General features: G+C 43.5%; 1 protein-coding gene across 1 annotated transcript in view; it reads left to right on the top strand.

Moving 5' to 3' along the window:
• The first annotated feature begins 608 nt into the window (after window positions 1-608).
• Window positions 609-20,114, top strand: part of aldocb (aldolase C, fructose-bisphosphate, b) — a 43,629-nt gene continuing 24,123 nt past the window's right edge. The window contains exons 1-3 of the mRNA XM_060848275.1: window positions 609-715; window positions 12,287-12,425; window positions 19,643-19,854. Of these exons, the coding sequence (XP_060704258.1) occupies window positions 12,314-12,425; window positions 19,643-19,854 (324 nt within the window). The 5' untranslated portion in view covers window positions 609-715; window positions 12,287-12,313. The remainder of the gene's footprint in view (window positions 716-12,286; window positions 12,426-19,642; window positions 19,855-20,114) is intronic.

The raw sequence follows: 20,114 nt of genomic DNA, 5'->3' as shown, positions 1-20,114 counted from the left end.
CTTCAGATCTTGTCTTGGACTGAAATTATTGAAGTGAGTGAGCTTTGTTTCTCACATCCGCGTGCTCCAGTTTCCTCCCACAGTCCAAAAATGTGCAGGTTAGGTGAATTGGCCAGGCTAAATTGCCTGTAGTGTTGGGTGAAGGGGTAAATGTAGGGGAATGGGAATGGGTTTGGGTGGGTTAATCTTCGGAGGGTCAGTGTGGACTTGTTGGTCCGAAGGGCCTGTTTCCACACTGTAAGTAATCTAATGTACAAACTCCACACAGATAGTAGTCCAAAGATGGCAGTTTCCTTCCTCAAGGACATTAGTGAACCAACAGTGATTAACATTATCGTGATGTTTTAAAATTTAATTCAAACCCACCCAGTGCCAAAGCAAGAGTCAGACCCAGGTCCCAGGATATTACCTGGGTCTCTGGATTTATTACCGCTGGGTAATAGCACAAGGCCTTCTTATCCTCCAAATACAGCAGGTCAAGGGACGATTCTGTCTGAGACAGTCTGTGAGTTGGTTTATGGGGGTGTAGACACTCCTTGCCCATCTTCCCTGCAGCGGCTCTGGGCGGAGTTTGGGGCCAGTCACGTATCTCTGCGGCATCACAATCGCTTTATGAAGCCAGGGGCGGAGCGTGGAAAACCGCATTCAGGGCTAATCCGGCCGGGCACACGGAGCAGAACCGGAGTTGGAGTGAGAGAAGACCGCAGCTGTGTTGGTGAGAAACAGATTGAAGTGGCGGCCAGAGGCGAAGTCGGGTTAGGGGGTTTCTCACTGAGTTGATGTAGAATTAATTCCTGGTAGTAGACCCCGGTGCTTCAGTCCAGAGTGCTTTCAATGAAATCTTAAATTATTGTTCAAATTATTTTTGCTAAGCGAGGGGATCATTTTAAAATTGTTTACTTTGCCGGGCCGTGGGGTTTTTGATGCTTCAGTTTAAGGTAATAGTTCTTTTTTCTATTTTGTGAATTTTGACTGTAAAGATGAACTAGGCGGCCATTGAACGCAGCGACAGACTCAGCCCGCCTAAGGTCGCCTCCTGCAGTGAAGCCTCTCTCTGTACCTGGCGACCTTACCCCAACTGGGTTATTAGAAACGAGCAAAGCGCTTGATTCACAAGAAACACATCATTAATCAGCGCAGCTTCCTTTCCTCTAGGACCTCCGAACATTGAGTACAGAATGCAAGAGCAAGTACGGGCAAGATTTGCCGAACAGCCTTTTTCTGAAGCTTAGAGTAAATTTCCCTCTACACTGTCTCCATCAAACACTCCCAGGACAGGGACAGCACGGGGTTAGATACAGAGTAAAGCTCCCTCTATCCTGTCCCCATGAAACACACTCAGGACAGGGACAGCACGGGGTAAGATACAGAGTAAAGCTCTCTCTACACTCCCCATGAAACACACTCAGGACAGGGACAGCACGGGTTAGATATACAGTAAAGCTCCTTCTACACTGTCCCCATCAAGCACCCCCCAGAACAGGTAAAGTTCAGGGTCGGGCATCTACTAAGGTGACTTGAGTAAGTTGTATTACTTTCCCATGAAATGGTGAGAACTGCAGATGGTAGAGAGTCAGAATTGGTAAAGTGTTGTGCTGGAAATGGCACAGCAGGGTAGGCAGAATCTGAGGAACAAGAGAGTCGATGTTTCTGATATAACCCTTCATCAGATCTGGGCTCCCTCCCAATTATGGGGTGCCCACTTACTGCCCCAGACAGGTCAATATCCCATGCTGTGCGCTCTCCCTGAGATTATGTGACTGGATTGAGGATGTGTTGCATGAGCTATAGACATTTTTTCAGAAGTACTCGGTTTAAGGAGCCTAAACGTGAGTTTTTTTAACATTTATTTCTGTATTGGATGTGAAGCCCTGTGGACAAATATAACGCGCATTGCTCAGTTACATCTCTTTCCCCATGCTTTCTGGAGTACGTGAGATATAAGTTCCAAGCACCCCAGATTATTACTAATTTCACTCCATGACCTTGAGAATCAGTGAGGAGGACATTGGCTATAGTTACGCCACATGTGATCACTTGCAGCATCGGAACCACACGGATGTCTGCAGTTGCAGAGATCAGGGAGGGTGAAGCCAGATTCGGGTAGATGATGCCTTTTGAATCTAATGTGTTTATCACTGGATTCTTGGTAAGAGACTAGTTTTGAGGCAGTGTTCGGTTAGTTATGATGCAATACTATGAAATGTGTGTTAGAAAGAGACTTTTGTAGGCTGTCTGACCTGCCCAGATTTGTCCAAATGCCTACAATATTACTGATTGTTCAGCTGCCAAATGTCTATATTGTGAAGTTGTCACTTTGATCAGACTGACCAGCGTGGATAACCATTCTGCTTGCTCACCACCCAATTCCCAATTTAAAAGTATTAAATATGCTTGATGTATCCAAAGCTATCTTGGAGATGTTACGCTGAAACTATTCTAGCATTTTACATTATCTGTACACAGTGTAATCTTAATTACCTCAGAAGCTTGGTTATTTATACTGTAGTAAGGTAATAAGTAGAGGCCATTTAGCTCAGTGGCCAAATGGCTTCTGCATGGTTCAGAATCATGTTACGATTTCAGGTTCAATTCCTGTTCCAGCTGCAGTGGGTTTGGGGCTTGTCTCCTTGTCCTGGCCCTGAGAATTGAAGACACTGTCAGAAAAAAACAGGTCATGGAGGATAAGCTCTGGTGTTGGGAACAGTCTTTAAAGAGCACAGTGTGCCTTTGGGTAATATCCATTTGGAACATGGTGGGAACGCAATCCTGAGACTAGGTTCTGCTGCTATGTGTATCGGAGGAGGGGAGAGAAAGACCTTGAGTTACCATCTGTCTTGATTAAAATAACCTAAAGAAAAGAGAGGAATGGGTTTTTTTTGTTTTTCTCTCTCTTATTCTTATACACACACACACACCCCTACACCTGCTTAACTGTGGTAGTGTTTATTTTTCCCCAGCACCCTTGTCGTGTGTGTGCAGGTGTAAGACATAGTGAAGAACAACAAGTGCGGAAATCTTTCTTCCTGGTGGTGTAATATAAATAAAGGAAATACTTGAATGGCCAATGACCAGCAGTGTCCTTCTCAACAAAGGGCAATGCTGTGTGATCAAAAAGGGAAGGGCAGGGATTAAATCAAAATAGACTGGAGGGGGGAATAAAATACTCCATCCCATGTGGTGCTGAGGAATGGATTCTTTCTTTTTTCCTGGCTAATTGTATCTCAACTAGCTGGTACTTCAGATTATTGGTCAATTGTTATATCACTGACTGGGATTTTTGCTGTCTCCTAAATTACAACTGACAACCTTTCAAAACTAACTAATTGGTTATAAAGTTCTTTAGAATCTCTTGAGATTTTCAAGTGTGCTGTGTAATTGCAAATCTATAATTTATACATCCTATAATATTTATTTTAAATTTCACATCAGATTTATAATCTTTACTCAATTTCTTTGTTAGACCCATTGTCCCAACCTACAGCATTTTCATCTGCTATACCGTTTCCCTTTTTTTCATGGGCTTAAATTAGCTGACTTAGCTCATACTTCCAATCACTTAGGTAAATACATCCCAGAGCAGCTGATTTTTTTTTTCTCTCCCCATGTGGGTTTTTGGGCTTGGTGGGCACTTTGCAGTAGGAAGAAGTGGGTACTGCAGATGCTGGAGGTTAGTCAAGATTAGAGTGGTTCTGGAAAAGCACAGCAGGTCAGGCAGCATCCGAGGAGCAGGAAAATCGATGTTTTGGGCAAAAGCCCTTCATCAAGTTGCAGTATGCTGAAACAGCTGCATTTACACATGACCTTTCACTCCTCTGATTTACTCAAACTGTCTCTTCAGCCCTTGATTTTGTTCTTCCCCTCCTCCTATACCTTCTCACTTTGCATTACAAGATGGCTTTCTTCAAATTTATGAAGTGTTGTTTAAAGAGTGTACTGTGTAACACGAGGGTGGAATGATGGTGTGTGCAATTTGAAGAAATTACATGAGGGAATGTTGCTAGAATTTCTTTCTGGTGCTGGTGAAAACTATGATGTCTGATCCAAAGCCTCGAAACGTTAGCTTTTTCTCCATGGATGCTGCTTGACCCAGTGTGATCTCCAGCATTTCTTGTTTCCAGCCTACTAATATTCACTGTGTTTTGACTTGTACTTTAGCTACTGTTGGGCGCAAGGAGGAAAAAGCCAATATATCTTAGCAATGTGCTTTTTGAAGAAGGGGAAAATTGGGATTAAAGATGTGTAATTTGTCCCTGTGTATTTTGTGTTTCTCTTCACTTAAAGTTCCTACCTGGTCCTAGCACTGAATTCCCATCCTTTATCAAGTTTTGTTTCTCATCTGCTCTCACTGACCTCTCCAGGTTCACCTTCAGTAGGGAGGTGGTAACCTTGTGGTATTGTTGTTTGATCATTAGTCAAGACGTCTGGGTAATATCCCAGGTTTGAACCTCATGATGGCAGATGGTGGAATTTGAATTCAATTTTAAACAAAAATCTAGACGTAACCATCTAATGATGATAATGAAACTACTGTCAATTGTTAGGAGAAACCCCTCTGGTTCACTGTTGTCCTTGAGGGAAGAAAACTGTTGTCCTTACCTGGCCTAGTCTAAATATGATTCCAAACCCACAGCAATGAGGTTGACTCTCTATAAGCTTCCAGCCAATGAGAATGGGCAATAAAGTGCTGATCCAGCAAGTGATGCCCACATCCCATGAAGGAGGTTAAAAATAAACGTGTCCTTGAGAAAACAATTACTTGTATTTATGTAGCACTATAAGGTCCTTTTTTTTAAATAGGGGCATTACTAAACAATACTTGACATTCAGGCAAGGGAGAGATAAAAGGGCTATATAAAACTAAAACAAAGAGAATGGTTTTAATAGGAAATACAGGTACAGAGGGAGGGAATTATACAGTTTTTGCCTGGGCAATCTGTCAAAGGATAGAGTGGGGAGCATGGGTGTCTTAGACAGACAGTTTCAGGAGTGAACAAAGCTAGGGATTGGGAGAAGATGAGACCAATGGAGGAATTTGAGTACACAGATGAGAGACTATTGAAATCATCACTTACATCAACAAATGCAGGTGGTGGGTGCATGGGACTTCGTTTAAGTTGGTACATGGGCAGCTGAGTTTTGCAGAATTTCCAGCATAGAAGGGAGGAAGTGTGAGCTTGACCAGAAGTACTTTAATTAGTATTAGGGATAACAATGGCATTTAATAAGGATTTCAGCAGTAAATGAGCAGATGTAGAGAAGGGTGATATTATTATGTAGAAGCAAGCAGTCCAAACAAGGGGGCAGATATGTCAATAGACCTCCCCTGAAGGTTGCTTCAAACTGTTAGTAGCAACTTGCCTTTTGTTCTTAATATCACATTCCCACTGCATTGCTGATCACTGACCTCTCCTTTTTTTTGGCTCCCATCTTAGTTAATATTGTTAATTGTTTTGTGGCCTTTGGTATTGTATTGCGCCCATCAAATAAGTGTAATTATCCCAAAAGTAAAATTTACTTTGACCTTTACCTGTCTGAAGTCCTTGAATGTGTTGTTATCTTTGCCTACACCAATCCCATCTTGTGTCTGAATCCATCTAGTTTGGTTTCTGCCCCATCACAGTACTAACACCGACCTCATCAAAGTAACATTACAGTGACTACAGAAAATTAGCCCGACGTGACTTCTCTGAAGCCTCCGACCCCTTTTAAGATACTTATACTCCCTCAGTCCATTCTTTACAGCATCCTTCCATTGTCTAGGTAAAAGCTATGTAATTCCCTCACTAAATCTATCTTTACTCATGGTAAACTATATAATTCTTCACCATTGTTTTGCTGGGTGGGATGCACTTACTCAATTCCATTCTTATCTATTCATTTTTATAGTCAGAGAATTGTCTCTGATAGCCTTTCTGTCTGCTCCCACTCAATTCTTCTGGAATCCACTGAAACTGCTTTTTGGTGTCCTATTACATTCCATCCATATGTTACCTCTTGTTACGCCTCACTGAGTCAGCGGGTAGGAAATCGAGCCCTTCTAGTCCCAGAGTCCTTACAATAATTAACAATTTTTATAAAAGTAGGGAGCATTTCCAGACTAGTCTGATTTTCAGACCCGGTTTGATAGAAAATATAGGCCAGGTTGTGTAATTAATCAGAAGTGTAGGGGTGCAGAGAGGTTCACTCAGCTGATTCTGAAGTTTTGGTTTGGCTTATGAGGAGAGATGGAGTAGACTGAACCTATATTCATTGCAATTTAGAAGAGTGAAAGGGGATCTTAGAGAAACATAAATTTATGAAGGGGATGGATAAGAGAAGCAGGGAGGTTGTTCACACTGGCGGGTGAAACAATAACGGGGGCAGAGCCTCAAAATAAGGGGGAGCAGATTTAGGACTGGGTTGAGGAGGATCTTTTTCACCCAAAGGATTGTGAATCTGGAATTCCCTGTCTACTAAAGCAGTTGAGGCTTTCTCATTAAATGTTTTTAAGGCAAAGATTTTTGAATAGTAAAGAAATTAATGGTTATGGTGAGTGAGCGGGTAAATGGAGCTGAGTCCACGAAAAGATCAGCCCTGATCTTGTTGAATGGCAGAGGAGGCTCGATGGGCCGGATGGCCTACTCCTGCTCCTAGTTCTTACTTTCTTGTGAAAGTCAGCATACAACTCTGCAGGCTATCCCTGGGTTGTGAAGCAAGCAGTCCAAACAAGGGGGCAGATATGTCAATAGACCTCCCCTGAAGGTTGCTTCAAACTGTGAGTAGCAACTTGCCTTTTGTTCTTTAATTATGGTTCTGTTCTGGAATCCATTCGTAAGCCAACTCCTACATAAGTTAGAACACCATGCAGGACAATATAAAAGAGCTGTTCCTAAGTACAATAAACGTTGTACATCAGATCTTTAAAATGACATCCCTGTATGAGGTTGTGTTTGTAAATTTGATTGCTTCCTGTACCAAAAACTCTAACTCCCCTTTATAAATGTCCCCTCCATACATACACACAGAAATAATGATCATTGGTGTTGTGAAAACTGGGACATCTGGTCAGTGATCTCTGTTTACAGGCCTGCTGAGGTGGGTCTTGGTCGGTGTACCCCAGATGCTTTCACTGGTTTGCAGAGGCATTGGAGTAGATGATTCAAAATGTTACAGCCTACAGCAACCACTGACAGAAAGATAAACTGTTTTTCTTCAGGTTTAAAGTAATGCTTACTGCAGAGAACAAGAGAGCTCCTTAATTGGTGGTGGGGGTTGGGTTAGGAACAAATGGAACAGGGAATAAGGGTTTTCAGAGCAAAAAGCAAAGGGGGATGCTCATGGTAGTACAAAAGAGATTTAGATTTTTTTTAAAAAAGCACTAATGGTAGAAAATAGGTGAGCTTTGCTCAGAACAGTCCCATACAGACAAGTCTCTGTGGAGATGTAATTAAAGTGGAAGACAGAGTTCGTGGTGATTTTGTATTCAAAATGTTAACCATTTTTCATGACAGATGATGAGTTCCTTCAGCCTTTGTTATTATAGAGTCAGAGAGATGTACAGCGCAGAAACAGACCCTTCGGTCCAACTCGTCCACGCTGACCAGATATTCCAACCCAATCTAGTCCCACCTGCCAGCTCCAGGCCCATATCCCTCCAAACCCTTCTGATTCATATACCCATCCAGATGTCTTTTAAATGCTGTAATTGTATCAGCCTCCACCACTTCCTGCACTTACCACCCTGCATGTGAAAAAGTTGCCTCGCAGGTCCTTTTATATCTTTCCCCTCTCACCTTAAACCTGTGCCCTCTAGGTCTGGATTCCCCCATCCCAGGGAAAAGACCTTGTCTATTTATCCTACCCATGCCCCTCATGATTTTATAAACCTTTATAAGGTCACCTCTCAGTCACCAATCTCCAGGGAAAACAACCCCAGCCTATTCAACCTCTCTTTATAGCTCAAACCTTCCAACCCTGGCAACATCCTTGTAAATCTTTTCTGAACCCTTTCAAATTTCACAACATCCTTCCAATAGGAAGGAGACTAGAATTGCAAGCAATATTCCAACAGTGGCCTAACTAATGTCCCATATGGCCACAACATGACTCCCCACTCCCTTACTCGGTGCTCTGACCAATAAAGGAAAGCATATCAAACGTCGTCTTCACTATTCTACTGACCTCCAACTCCACTTTCAAGGAGCTATGAACCTGCACTCCAAGGTCTCTTTGTTCAGCAACACTTCCCAGGACATTAACAATAAGTGTATAAGTCCTGCTCTGATTTGCTTTCCCAAAGTGCAGTACCTCACATTTATCTAAATTAAAATCCATCTGCCATTCCTAAGCCCATTGGCTCATCTGATTGAGATCCCATTGGACTCTGAGGTAACTTTCGCTGTTTACCAGACCTCCAATTTTGGTGTCATCTGAAAACTTACTAAATTATACTTCCTGTGTTCGCATTCAAATCATTTCTATAAATGACAAAAAGCAATGGACCCAGCACCAATTCTTGTGGCACACCAACGGTCACAGGCCTCCAGTCTGAAGAGAAACCCTCCACCACCACCACCCTCTGACTCCTCCCTTTGAGCCAGTTCTGTATCCAAATGGCTAGTTCTCCCTGTATTCAATGAGATCTAACCTTGCTAATCAGTCTCGCTTTGTCGAACTTTGTCGAACACTTTACTGAAGTCCATATAGATCACGTCCACTGCTCTGCCCTCATCAATCCTCTGTTACTTCCTCAAAAAACTCCAAGTTTGTGAGACATGATTTCCCACGCACAAAGCCATGTTAACTATCCTTAATCAGTCCTTGCCTTTCCAAATAGATGTACATCCTCTCCCTCAGGATTCCCTCCAACAACTTGTCGATCACCGAGGTCAGGCTTACTGGTCTATAGTTCCCTGGCTTGTCCTTACCACCTTTCTTAAATAGGGGCCCCACATTAGCCAACCTCCAGTCTTCCGGCACCTCACCTGTCACTATCAATGATATAAAAATCTCAACAAGGGGCTCAGCAATCATTTCCCTAGCTTCCCACAGAGTTCTCAGGTACACCTGATCAGGTCCTGAGGATTTATCCACTTTTATGCATTGTACATAGAACAATACAGTGCAGAACATCAGATCTTCAGCATCTGCAATACTTTTAGTTTTGTATTTGAACCAAGTAGACCCCTTTTTCTTTCTTTCCACACCTACTTTTAGAATTACTTTTGACTTTTTATGTTGTGTGATTTCACCCCTCCAACCACCCCCCCCCAGAGACCTGGGTCATTTCATTCATTCTTTTTTCCCTCTGTTTGAGAAGCTAAGAGCTGTATTATAAAAGGGTTTGGCTGATTGAGATCAGCACAGCTTTACACTTCTTCTCAGTAAATGCAAAAGAATGCCAGGATCTGTGGCAAACTTGTTTTGCAGGAAAAAAAAGGGTAAAGTTTCTGCATGTGTTTATGCTGGTTACCTTTTGAAAATGGATGATCCTTGAGTAGTGAGGGGAAATTTCAGTGCACAAAGCAATGTTTCAGTCTTTGCCAGCAGCACTATGGTGAATGGGAGGGTGAAGGGAACAGAGGACATTAAATTTAAATGAGTGTAATGAATGCAAAAGAAAATCCTATTGTCTAAGTGCTGTGAAAACAGCAATGAACCATTGAGCCCCTTAGCCAAGATGTAACCATTCCAAACTTCATTTTAAGAAATGACAGCCTCACGGTCCTTGTATTCACTTAATTTAAGATGAGACAAAGTTTTGTGCTTACAGATTTTACAGAATGCTAAGGTACAGGGGAAGAAGTTAAATTTGCTTAATTTTCTTTTTAAAAAAAGTTAACCTCACTTTGTATCCTGAGGATGGTGACTCGATATTGGATTACAGTGCCATTGGCCCTCTGCTTTGTCTTCGAACCAGGCAGGCAATACTTATAAAAAGAACTGAAAACTGCTCAGACAGATTTGTTGAAATTACAAATCACCAATCTGAGTGATGATTAAAAGTTATCAAAGATATTAAGGGATATGGGCCAAAGGCAGGTATGTGGAAGTGGGTCATAGATCTGGAGAAAGTAAGGACTGCAGATTAGAGCTGAAAATGTGTTGCTGGAAGGGCTCATGCCTGAAAGGTCAATTCTCCTGCTCCTTGGATGCTGCCTGACCTGCTGCGCTTTGCCAGTAACACAATTTCAGCTCTGGGTCATAGATCAGCCATGATCGAATTGAATGGTAGAATAGGCTTGAGTGGCTGTTCTGTTCCTACGTGTACAACATATCAACAAGCAACAAGAGGAGGCCACTCAAACCTTAGCCTGTTCAGTCATTCAATAAAATCACGGCTGATCTGATTGGAATGTCAACTTAATATTCCTGCATAGCTCCAATAATCTCTCATCTCCTTGGTAAACAACAATTGCCTTCCTCTGCCTTTTAAAAAATATTTAAAGATTCTGTATTCTGCGCCTTTGAAGGGAATTCCAAAGACATTTGATCCTTTTTTTTAAAAAGGAAAACAGGTTTCCTCATCTGTCCTAAATTAGCAATCTATTATTTTTAAACCGTGACCCCTTGTTCTATATTGTCCCACCAAAGAAAATTTATTTCACCAATTGCAGATGCTGAAGATCTGAAACAATAACAGAAATTGCTTAAGAAACTCAGCAAGAAAGTGAAGTTGCAGGTGGATAGGATAGTGAAGAAGGCATTTTGTAAGCTTGCCTTCATTGGTCAGTGCATTGAGTATAGGAGTTGGGAGGTCATGTTGTGGCTGTACAGGTCATTGGTTAGGCCAGTTTTGGAATACTGAATGAAATTCTGGTCTCTCTCCTATAGGAAGGATGTTATGAAACTTGAAAGGGTTCAGGAATTATTTACAAGGATGTTGCTGGGATTGGCTTGTTTGAGTTATGGGGAAAGGCTGACTAGGCTGAGGCTATTTTTTTTCTGGAGTGTCAGAGACTGAGGGGTGACTTTACAGAGACTTCTAAAATCATGAGTGGCATGGATAGGGTGAATAGCCAAGGTCATTTCCCTGGGCTGGGAAAGTCAAAAACTCCAGGGCATAAGTTTAACATGAGAGGAAAAAGATTTAAAAGGGACCTAAGGGCAACCTTTTCAAGCAGAGGGTGGTGCGTGTATGGAATGAGCTGCCAGAGGAAGTGGTGGAGGCTGGTACAATTGCAACACTTAAAAGGCATTTGGATGGGTATATGAATAGGAAGGCTTTAGAGGGATATGGGCCAAATGCTAGCAAATGGGACTAGATTCGTTTAGGATATCTGGTCATCATGGATGAGTTGGACTGAAGGTCTGTGTCCATGCTGTCTAACCATTTGACTCTAAGACTGGCAGTATCTGTGGAGAGAAAGCAGATTAACATTTCAAGTCCAGTGACCTTTCTTCAGAAGTTTAGTCTAGTAAACCCTTTCTGGATTGCTTCCAATGCATTAGTATCTTTCTATAAGTATGATGACCATTACTAGACTCTAGTACTATACAATCTGTGCTTTTCCAGTGTCACACTTTTTGACTGACTCTCCTGATACCCAGATCTCTCTGCATCTCAGCTCTGCAACCTCTTATCGTTTAGATAATGTGTTTTCATATTCCTCTGCCAAAATAAAAGTTGCACATTTTCCCAAATTGTACTCCATTGCCAGATCTTTGCTGATCTCCAATTTTAAGAGTCTGCCTTCCACTTTCAAGAATACAGACCACTTTTTAAATAGTATTATTAGATCATCACAATCATCTAAACTAGAGAAAATAATCCAAATTTGTGGAACTAATCCTTTACTTTAAGCCTTTTTAAACTATGGTATTCTGGTGAATTTGCACTAACGTCCTTGAAGGCCAATATTCTACTTCAGAACTTTTGAATAGATACTCAAAGCTTCACATTGTCTCCTTTTATTTTAATATTGTAATTCCCTTGAGATAAAAGTTAATGTCCCATTAACCTTTTTGATTCCTATTCACACCTTTGCAAAAAGGTAAATGTTCCAGAAATGTTGCTTAAATTTGTAAGTTTTCATCTGAAATTGAGAATATAAATCAAGAGTCCTGACCTATTTCTGCCTCACTCCAATATCAGCTGACACGTTACATTCAAGTTTGGTTGTCACAAGAACTTGAACTTAAATGGTACCAATAAATTTGGGGTAGCTTTTGGGAGATTTAAAGTCTTGATTCTTCGTAGTGATCTCTTGGGAAAGACTGAGAATAATGAGATGAAAGAAAGGCTGTTCCCACAGTCAAATTGGTAAATCAGAGCCTATGATTTTCTTTAACATCTTTCTTACAGTTTTGGTCGTACATATTCGATTAGAAGATGACGTACCAATTTCCCGCACTCACCCCTGCCCAGAAGAAGGAGCTGTCTGAAATAGCTTTGAAGATCACCTGCCCTGGTAAGGGTATCCTAGCTGCTGATGAGTCCGTGGGTGAGTGTCTCCTACCTCTTTTGGTTTCCTATTTTGTGATTTATTGGTTGCAATGACAGCCATGAGGGCTTGGGAGGGTAATGGGGGTTTGTACAACTGAACTAGACTCTGATTCCCACTTTTTCAGTGATGTGTTAACATTTAGTAAAAATTTAACTTCGATGACTACAATAAACATGCTGTACATTTTATGTAGATCCTGTCTTATCAAATAATTGCACAAAGTTAGCTCTGTGTACAGCTGATGGAAAATAGGGGGACCAAAAATACTCAGATAAAGAAAACCTTTTTGCAACCATTGAAAGGGAAACTGTGTTCAAACCTCCAGGTCAAGCACTCCCAAACCCCCACGGGCATGGCTTCTGACTTTGTAAAATTTATTCTATATCCTGAGAAGATGCCAAATAATTTAATTTTTTGTATTAGCTGGGATACGGACTTTTCCGGGTTAGCCAAAAATAGGAAAACATCATCAGCGTAGAGAGTAATTTTGTGCTCTCCCATTTCTACTTTTGGCACCACTATTTCAGGGTCCTTCTGAATTGCCTCTGCCAATGGTTCAATCACTGAGGTAAATAACAGCCTCTCCTGATGCTAACATTATCTGATTTAACGCCGTTCGTAAGAACCGCTGCCACCCACCTAAAGAGTGTTCTAGGACACCAGAAAGGTACGGCTATTCTACCTGATCAACGCCTTTTCCGCATCCAAGGAGACCACCTAACCCAGAATTAATCTTTGCTGGTATACCTGTACTATACTCAGCAACCCCTTGATGTTATTAGAAGAGCCCTTAATGAAGCTCGTCTGGGTTGTCTTTTATAATAGTGTGCAGTACCTCTTCCAATCTCAGGGCCAGCGTCTTTGACAGGACTTAAAAGTCTTCATTCAGCAACGAGATGGGCCTATAAGAGGCACACTCCTCGGTCTTTCCCTTTCTTTAGAATGAGGGAGATATTGGCCTCCCTAAGAGAGGGCGGAAGGCAGTCCTGGTTGTATGAGAGATTATACGTTCCCAGGATTGGATAGCCAACATGTTGATGAACTCCCTGTAGAACTTGCTTGGGAACCCAGTGCTTTGCCATTTTAGAGCTGTCTTAGTGCCTGTTGCACCTCCTGTGTTGTGAGGGTGCATTTAAAAGGGAGCCTTGCTCTGCGGTTATACCAGGAAGGTCCAAATTCTTGAAAAAGGATTCTATTATTGCCATCCCATCCTCGCAGCCCTCTGACCGGTAAAACCCTGCATAAAATTTCAGAAATATGACATTAATCTTTTTCGACTTGAGTGATCGTATCAGTTCTCTCCCTAATGGACAAAATGGCCTGTGAAATAGTTCTTCTTAGCCAGATACCTACCCAGCTTATCCCTTTTCTCAAATAACCTTTGATTTGCAAAGGAGACCTCTCTCTTTGCCTCCTGAATGAGCACTGAATTCAGAACAGCCAGGTGGGCTGTGACCCTCTGCAGCTTGACCACAGTCTGTCGTAATATATCGACTCTGCTGCTTTTAGCCTGACCTTGAGCATCCGTTGCTGCTCACCTCTCTGCCTTTTCCTGGTTGCTGAATATGAGATAATCAAACCCCTTAAGTATGCCTTGGTGGTCTCCCAAAGCACCGACGGATTATTGGCCGTACCCGAATTGATGTCCAGAAGGCACCGGATTCCCTTGTGAGGTATTCTATAAATTTACTATCCTCCAAAAGAAATGCATCCACGCACCAGTGTTGGGTGCCTATTCCATTACCGTTAATCTTGACATCTCCACTCTGCCATATAGTCCAAGATAACAATGTTTCCAATCCTGCAGGATAATGCTGAATCCAAACAGACCAATTGAGTAAAGAACATATCAATTCTCGTGTGGAACTTGTGCAGGTTGGAGTAGAAGATAAAATCCCTACCATTTGGGTGGAGACATCTCCACACATCCACCAACCCCAACTCCCCACATGAGCCACCAACTGTCTGGATCATGGGCAGATACCCAAGAGACCCCTTGGCATCCTATCTACCTCGGGGTCCATGAAACAGTTACAGTCTCCTCCTATGATCATATGGCGCACCCCCAAGAGCCATTAATTTAGAGATTGCATCACTAAAGAATTTAAGGGTGTGTGCTGGGAGACAATGAACATTCGGAATGCAATACTCTTTCCTGCGTATTCAGGCCTTGAGAATAATGAACTGCCTGTATTCATCCTTGATTTATTCTACTATCTGGAATGGGAAGTTCCTTTGTAATAGTATGGCCACTCCACTACTTTTGAAGTTGAAAGAGAAGAATACCTTACCAAATCCTTCCTGCTGCAACTTCAAATGTTCCCTGTCAGTTAAGTGTGTTTCCTGCAGCAAAACGATGTCAACTCTATCCTTTCTAAGGTTTGAAGCAGCTTCTTTCTTGATGTGGAGATGCCAGTGTTGGACTGGGGTGTGTAAAGTTAAAAAATCAGCCAACACCAGGTTATAGTTGACAGCCACCTGATGAAGGAGCGTCGCTCCGAAAGCTAATGCTTCCAATTAGCCCTGTTGGACTATAACCTGGTGTTGGGTGATTTTTGACCTTTTTTCTTTTAATTGGAGAATGGCTCCCTTTCTATATTCCACGAATCACTAGCCATGACAGCACACAGCAGCCTGTGGTCCCCCCCCACCCCAAGACAATCATGGCGTGTTGAGTGGAAAAAACGCAGAATTTATAAAATGTAAAATCTATCCCTACAAATATTACTAACACTAAAAAAACTAACCACTGTGCTTAACTTAACCTAACAAACATATAAGCAACAAATCACTGGAGATTTGCCCCCTCGCCCATAGGGGACATATGTCCCAAACCTTACAGCCATCCTAATTCCTTCCAGCTGAGCCTGCGCCACAGACCCAAGCGATACCAAGGCAAAGAAAACCTATTATTTACACTAATGGGAGTTAACATTGGGCACCCACCCAGTCCCTTCCATACATCAACCCATTCATCTCCCATAAAAGAAATAACCACCCTGCACCATTGTCCATAATTGCCTTTTTTCTGCCCCCGACCCGGATCACTTACTTCAGAGTCCAAAAACTTCCTCACTTTTATTGCCGAGTCAAAATTACAAACTGATTCTCCATGATTAAAGCGCAATCATGGAGTTAAAGGGTACCTCAAACAGTTTTGCATATTCAAGTCTCTTAATTTCTTCTTGATTTAGAGCTTTTTAGATAAAGAATCCCGACAGTGTGGAAACAGGGCCTTTGGCCCAACAAATGCATACCAATCCTCCGAAGAGTAACCCACCCAGGCCCATTCCCATACGTTCACCCCAGACTAATACACTTAACCTACACATCCCTGAACACCATGGGCAATTTCACCTAACCTGTACATTTTTGGATTGTGGAAGAAATCCAGAGCACTCGGAGGAAACCCACGCAGACACTAGGAGAATGTTCAAACTCTCCACAGACAGTCGCCCGAGGCAGGAATACAACCTGAAGCAACAGTGCTAACCACTGAGTCACTGTGCTGCCCCAGTGGTGGGCCAGTGTTGGATTGGGGGGAACAAAGTTTAAAAATTACACAACACCAGGTTATAGTCCAACAGGTTTATTTAGAAGCACTAGCTTGCAGAGTGCTGCTCCTTCATCAGGTGGTTGTGGTGTATAAGATCATCAGAGACAGAATTTAAAGCAAAAGTTTACAGTGTGGTGTAACTGAAATTATATATTGAAAAAGACCTGGATTGTTTATTAGTGCTTCCGAATAAATATAACTGGACTATAACCTGGTGTTGTGTGATTTCTAACAATTTCTTCTTGACTTCATCAAAGGATTTCCTCTTCTTGATTCCGGCCCCAGAGAAGTCTTGTAAAAACATCACTTTCGACCCTTTGTACTGCAGGGCCTGTGAATCTCTTCCCAGTCTTCTGGAAGCTCCCATTGTCAGCTGCTTCTCTTTATAACACTGCAGTTGCACTAGGACCGGGCGGGGGCACTGATCCAATCTGGTTCTGCGCATTGCGATCTGGTAGGTCTGCTCCACATTCACCCGGCCCGACTTGACCTTGAGCACCAGGAGCTGAGGGAGCCACTGTTCCAGGAAGGTAACCAGACCCTTACCTTCCTCACGCTTTGGGAGTCCAACAATCTGTAAGTTCTTCCTCTGACCTCGATTTTCGAAGTTGTCAGCATGATCCAAAAGGGCCCGAACCTGGTTTTCCAATGTTTGGATCCGTTCCTCTGAATTCTCTGGGGCGGTCTCTGGGGTGGTCCTTTTGTTTGGCCGCCTCGACGTGTCGATCCAACACTTGGATCTCCTCGTGCTTTTTTTTAGCATGGCAGAGATCGGTTCTAGCACCGAGTCGATTCTCTCTCTGAGTTTAACAAACTCCGAGACCAGATTCTGTTGGTCCAACCAGTTCAAAGGCACCACTATGGGAGTCTGGGCCACGGCCACGGGTGCATTTTGCGCAGTAGGGGCGTTTCCTGCTTGCTGCAATCCTTTGGCTCCTTTTTATTAGACTTCATCTTATTCCAGTTCATCAGGATCTGAATTTAAAAGCTTCTAGGCACTTTATATGTTATTTTAGTGAACTTGAATGAATTTGGGGTGGGGGTATGGTGAAAACACACCTTACTTGAGTTTTGGTGTGGAGTACCGGCATGGCAGACTTATCAGGTTGCTGCCAACTTGGATCTCCCCAGAGATACACTCTCTTAATCAGAATAGAATATTCCGGGGCTTTGACCTGGTATATTCTCATGCAGTATCCTTCTCCATGGGAATCTATAAAGGGAACTAGTGGCTTGGTGATTGTTATGGATTTTTGTGAACTATGTGGCTTTCTGCTCCTCTTTAAAATAAAAAGAGCCAGTTTTGTATTTTTCTTTTACTTCAGCTAAAAACTGAATATCCTATTGACTTAAGGTTTGAAATGTAAAAAAACATTGGCAAGGGAATTGTAAATTTGCAGAAGATTACACTCCATAGGGGCTATGTTGATCTGCTTGTAATCAGGCAACTTAGAGCTTGGATGATGGACCATAGAGGTAAAAACATGACTGCAGATGCTGGAAACCAGATTCTGTATTAGAGCGGTGCTGGAAAAGCACAGCAGTTCAGGCAGCATCCGAGGAGCAGGAAAATCGACGTTTCGGGCAAAAGCCCTTCATCAGGAATAGAGCAGAGTGCCTGAAGGGTGGAGAGATAAGTGAAAGGAGGGTGGGGGTGGGGAGAAAGTAGCATAGAGTATAGTAGGTGAGTGGGGGTGGGGATGAAGGTGATAGGTCAGGGAGGAGGGTGGAGTGGATAGGTGGAAAGGAAGATAGGCAGGACAAGTCATGGGGATGGTGCTGAGCTGGAAGTTTGGAACTGGGGTGAGGTGGGGGAAGGGGAAATGAGGAAACTGGTGAAGTCCACATTGATGCCCTGGGGTTGAAGTGTTCCGAGGTGGAAGATGAGGCGTTCTTCCTGCAGGTGTTGGGTGGTGAGGGAGCGGCAGTAAAGGAGGCCCAGGACCTCCATGTCCTCGGCTTGAGTGGGAGGGGGAGTTGAAATGTTGGGCCACAGGGCAGTGCAGTTGATTGGTGCGGGTATCCCGGAGATGTTCCCTAAAGCGCTCTGCTAGGAGGCGTCCAGTCTCCCCAACGTAGAGGAGACTGCATCGGGAGCAATGGATACAATAAATGATATTGGTGGATGTGCAGGTAAAACTTTGGATGTGGAAGGCTCCTTTGAGGCCTTGGGAGGAGGTGTGGGTGCAGGTTTTGCAATTCCTGCGGTGGCAGGGGAAGGTGCCAGGACGGGAGAGTGGGTTGTTGGGGGTGTGGACCTGACAAGTTAGTCACTGAGGGAACGGTCTTTGCGGAAGGCAGAAAGAGGTGGGGATGGAAATATATCCCTGGTGGTGGGGTCTGTTTGGAGGTGGCGGAAATGTCGTTGGATGATTTGGTTTATGTGAAGGTTGGTAGGGTGGAAGGTGAGCAGCAGGGGGGGTTCTGTCCTTATTACTGTTGGAGGGTGGGGTCTGAGGGCGGAAGTGCGGGATGTGGACGAGATGTGTTGGAGGGCATCTATAACCATGTGGGAAGGGAAATTGCGGTCTCTAAAGGAGGAGGCCATTTGGTGTGTTCTGTGTGGGAACTGATCCTCCTGGGAGCAGATGATGCGGAGGAATTGGGAATATGGGATGGCATTTTTGCAGGCGGTAGGGTGAAAAGAGGTGTAATCCAGATAGCTGTGGCAGTTGGTGGGTTTGTAAAAACAATGTCGGTCGTCATTAATGGAGATGAAGAGGTCCAGGAAGGGGAGGGAGGTGTCAGATGGTCCAGGCAAATTAAGGTCAGGGTGGAATGTCCGTTCTATGTAGCCAACAAAGAGACAGGCTTAGCATATGGGTGCCCATGGCTACCCCTTTGGTCTGGAGGAAGTGGGAGGATTCAAAGGAGAAATTGTTAAGGGTGAGGACCAGTTCAGTCAACTGAGCGTGTCGGTGGAAGGGTACTGTTGGGGATGTCGGGAGAGGAAGAAATGGAAGGCTTGGAGGCCCTGGTCATGGTGAATGGAGGTGTAGAGGGACTGGATATCCATGGTGAGGATGAGGCGTTGGGGGCCGGGGAAACGGAAGTCTCGGAGGAGGTGGAGGGCATGGGTGGTGTCTCGAACGTTTGTGGGGAGTTCCTGGACTGGGGGGGGATAAGGTAGAGACGAGTTCAGTGGGGCAGGAGCATGCTGAAACAATGGGTCAGCTGGGGTGGTCAGGCTTGTGGATCTTGGGAAAGAGGTAGAACCGGGTGGTGCAGGGTTCCCAGACTGTGGTTGGAAGCTGTGGGTGGGAGATCTCCTGAGGTGATAAGGTTCTGTATGGTCTGAGAGATGATGGTTTGGTGATGGGGGGTGGGGTCATGGTCGAGGGGGCGGTAGGAGGAGGTGTCCTCAAGTTGGTGTCTGGTTTCAGCGGTGTAGAGGTCAGTGTGCCAGACTACCACTGCACCCCCTTTATCTGCTGGCTTGATGGTGAGATTGGGATTGGAGCAGAGAGAGAGTGGAGGGCAGCGTGTTGTGAGGGTGAGTGTTTGGAGTGGGGAGGGGGGTAGACAGGTTGAGGCGGTTAATGTTAACTCTGGTTTGTGTGCTTACAAATACATGACCGTTTCATGTTCAATGTATCAACACAAAGCCTGTACATCTATCACTTTTTTTTAATAAATAGACTGCTGTTCCTTTTCTTAGGGAGCATGGCCAAGCGACTGAACCAGATTGGTGTAGAGAACACTGAGGAAAACCGACGTATCTACCGGCAGATCTTGTTGACTGCTGATGATCGTATCAAAGATTTTATTGGAGGTGTCATCTTCTTTCATGAAACTTTGTACCAGAGCACTGATGATGGGACACCCTTTGTAAATGTGATCAAAGACAAGGACATTGTTGTAGGAATCAAGGTAAATGGTCAGGATTTGTCTTTATCCCTACTCCAATAGGCTGGACTACTCAAAATGGAGCAGTGAAGTTGAGCACTTTTTTTTCTCCTGGGTGTTGGGAGTAGGTCAAGGGATATCAGAACCCTATATTAGTTGTTGTGTACAAATGGTGTACACAGATTTTGGGTTTGAAATTACTGCTTATGGCTGATCAAGAGTTTCAAACATTCACCTTGGGTTGCATGAGACAGATTTTGTGTCTCTACTTATTGATAGTAAAT

This window comes from Hemiscyllium ocellatum, chromosome 31, assembly GCF_020745735.1.
Source record: "Hemiscyllium ocellatum isolate sHemOce1 chromosome 31, sHemOce1.pat.X.cur, whole genome shotgun sequence".
NCBI lineage: Eukaryota > Metazoa > Chordata > Chondrichthyes > Orectolobiformes > Hemiscylliidae > Hemiscyllium > Hemiscyllium ocellatum.
Note: the sequence above shows the minus strand (reverse complement) of the source record. Positions and strands in the feature narration are given on the sequence as shown.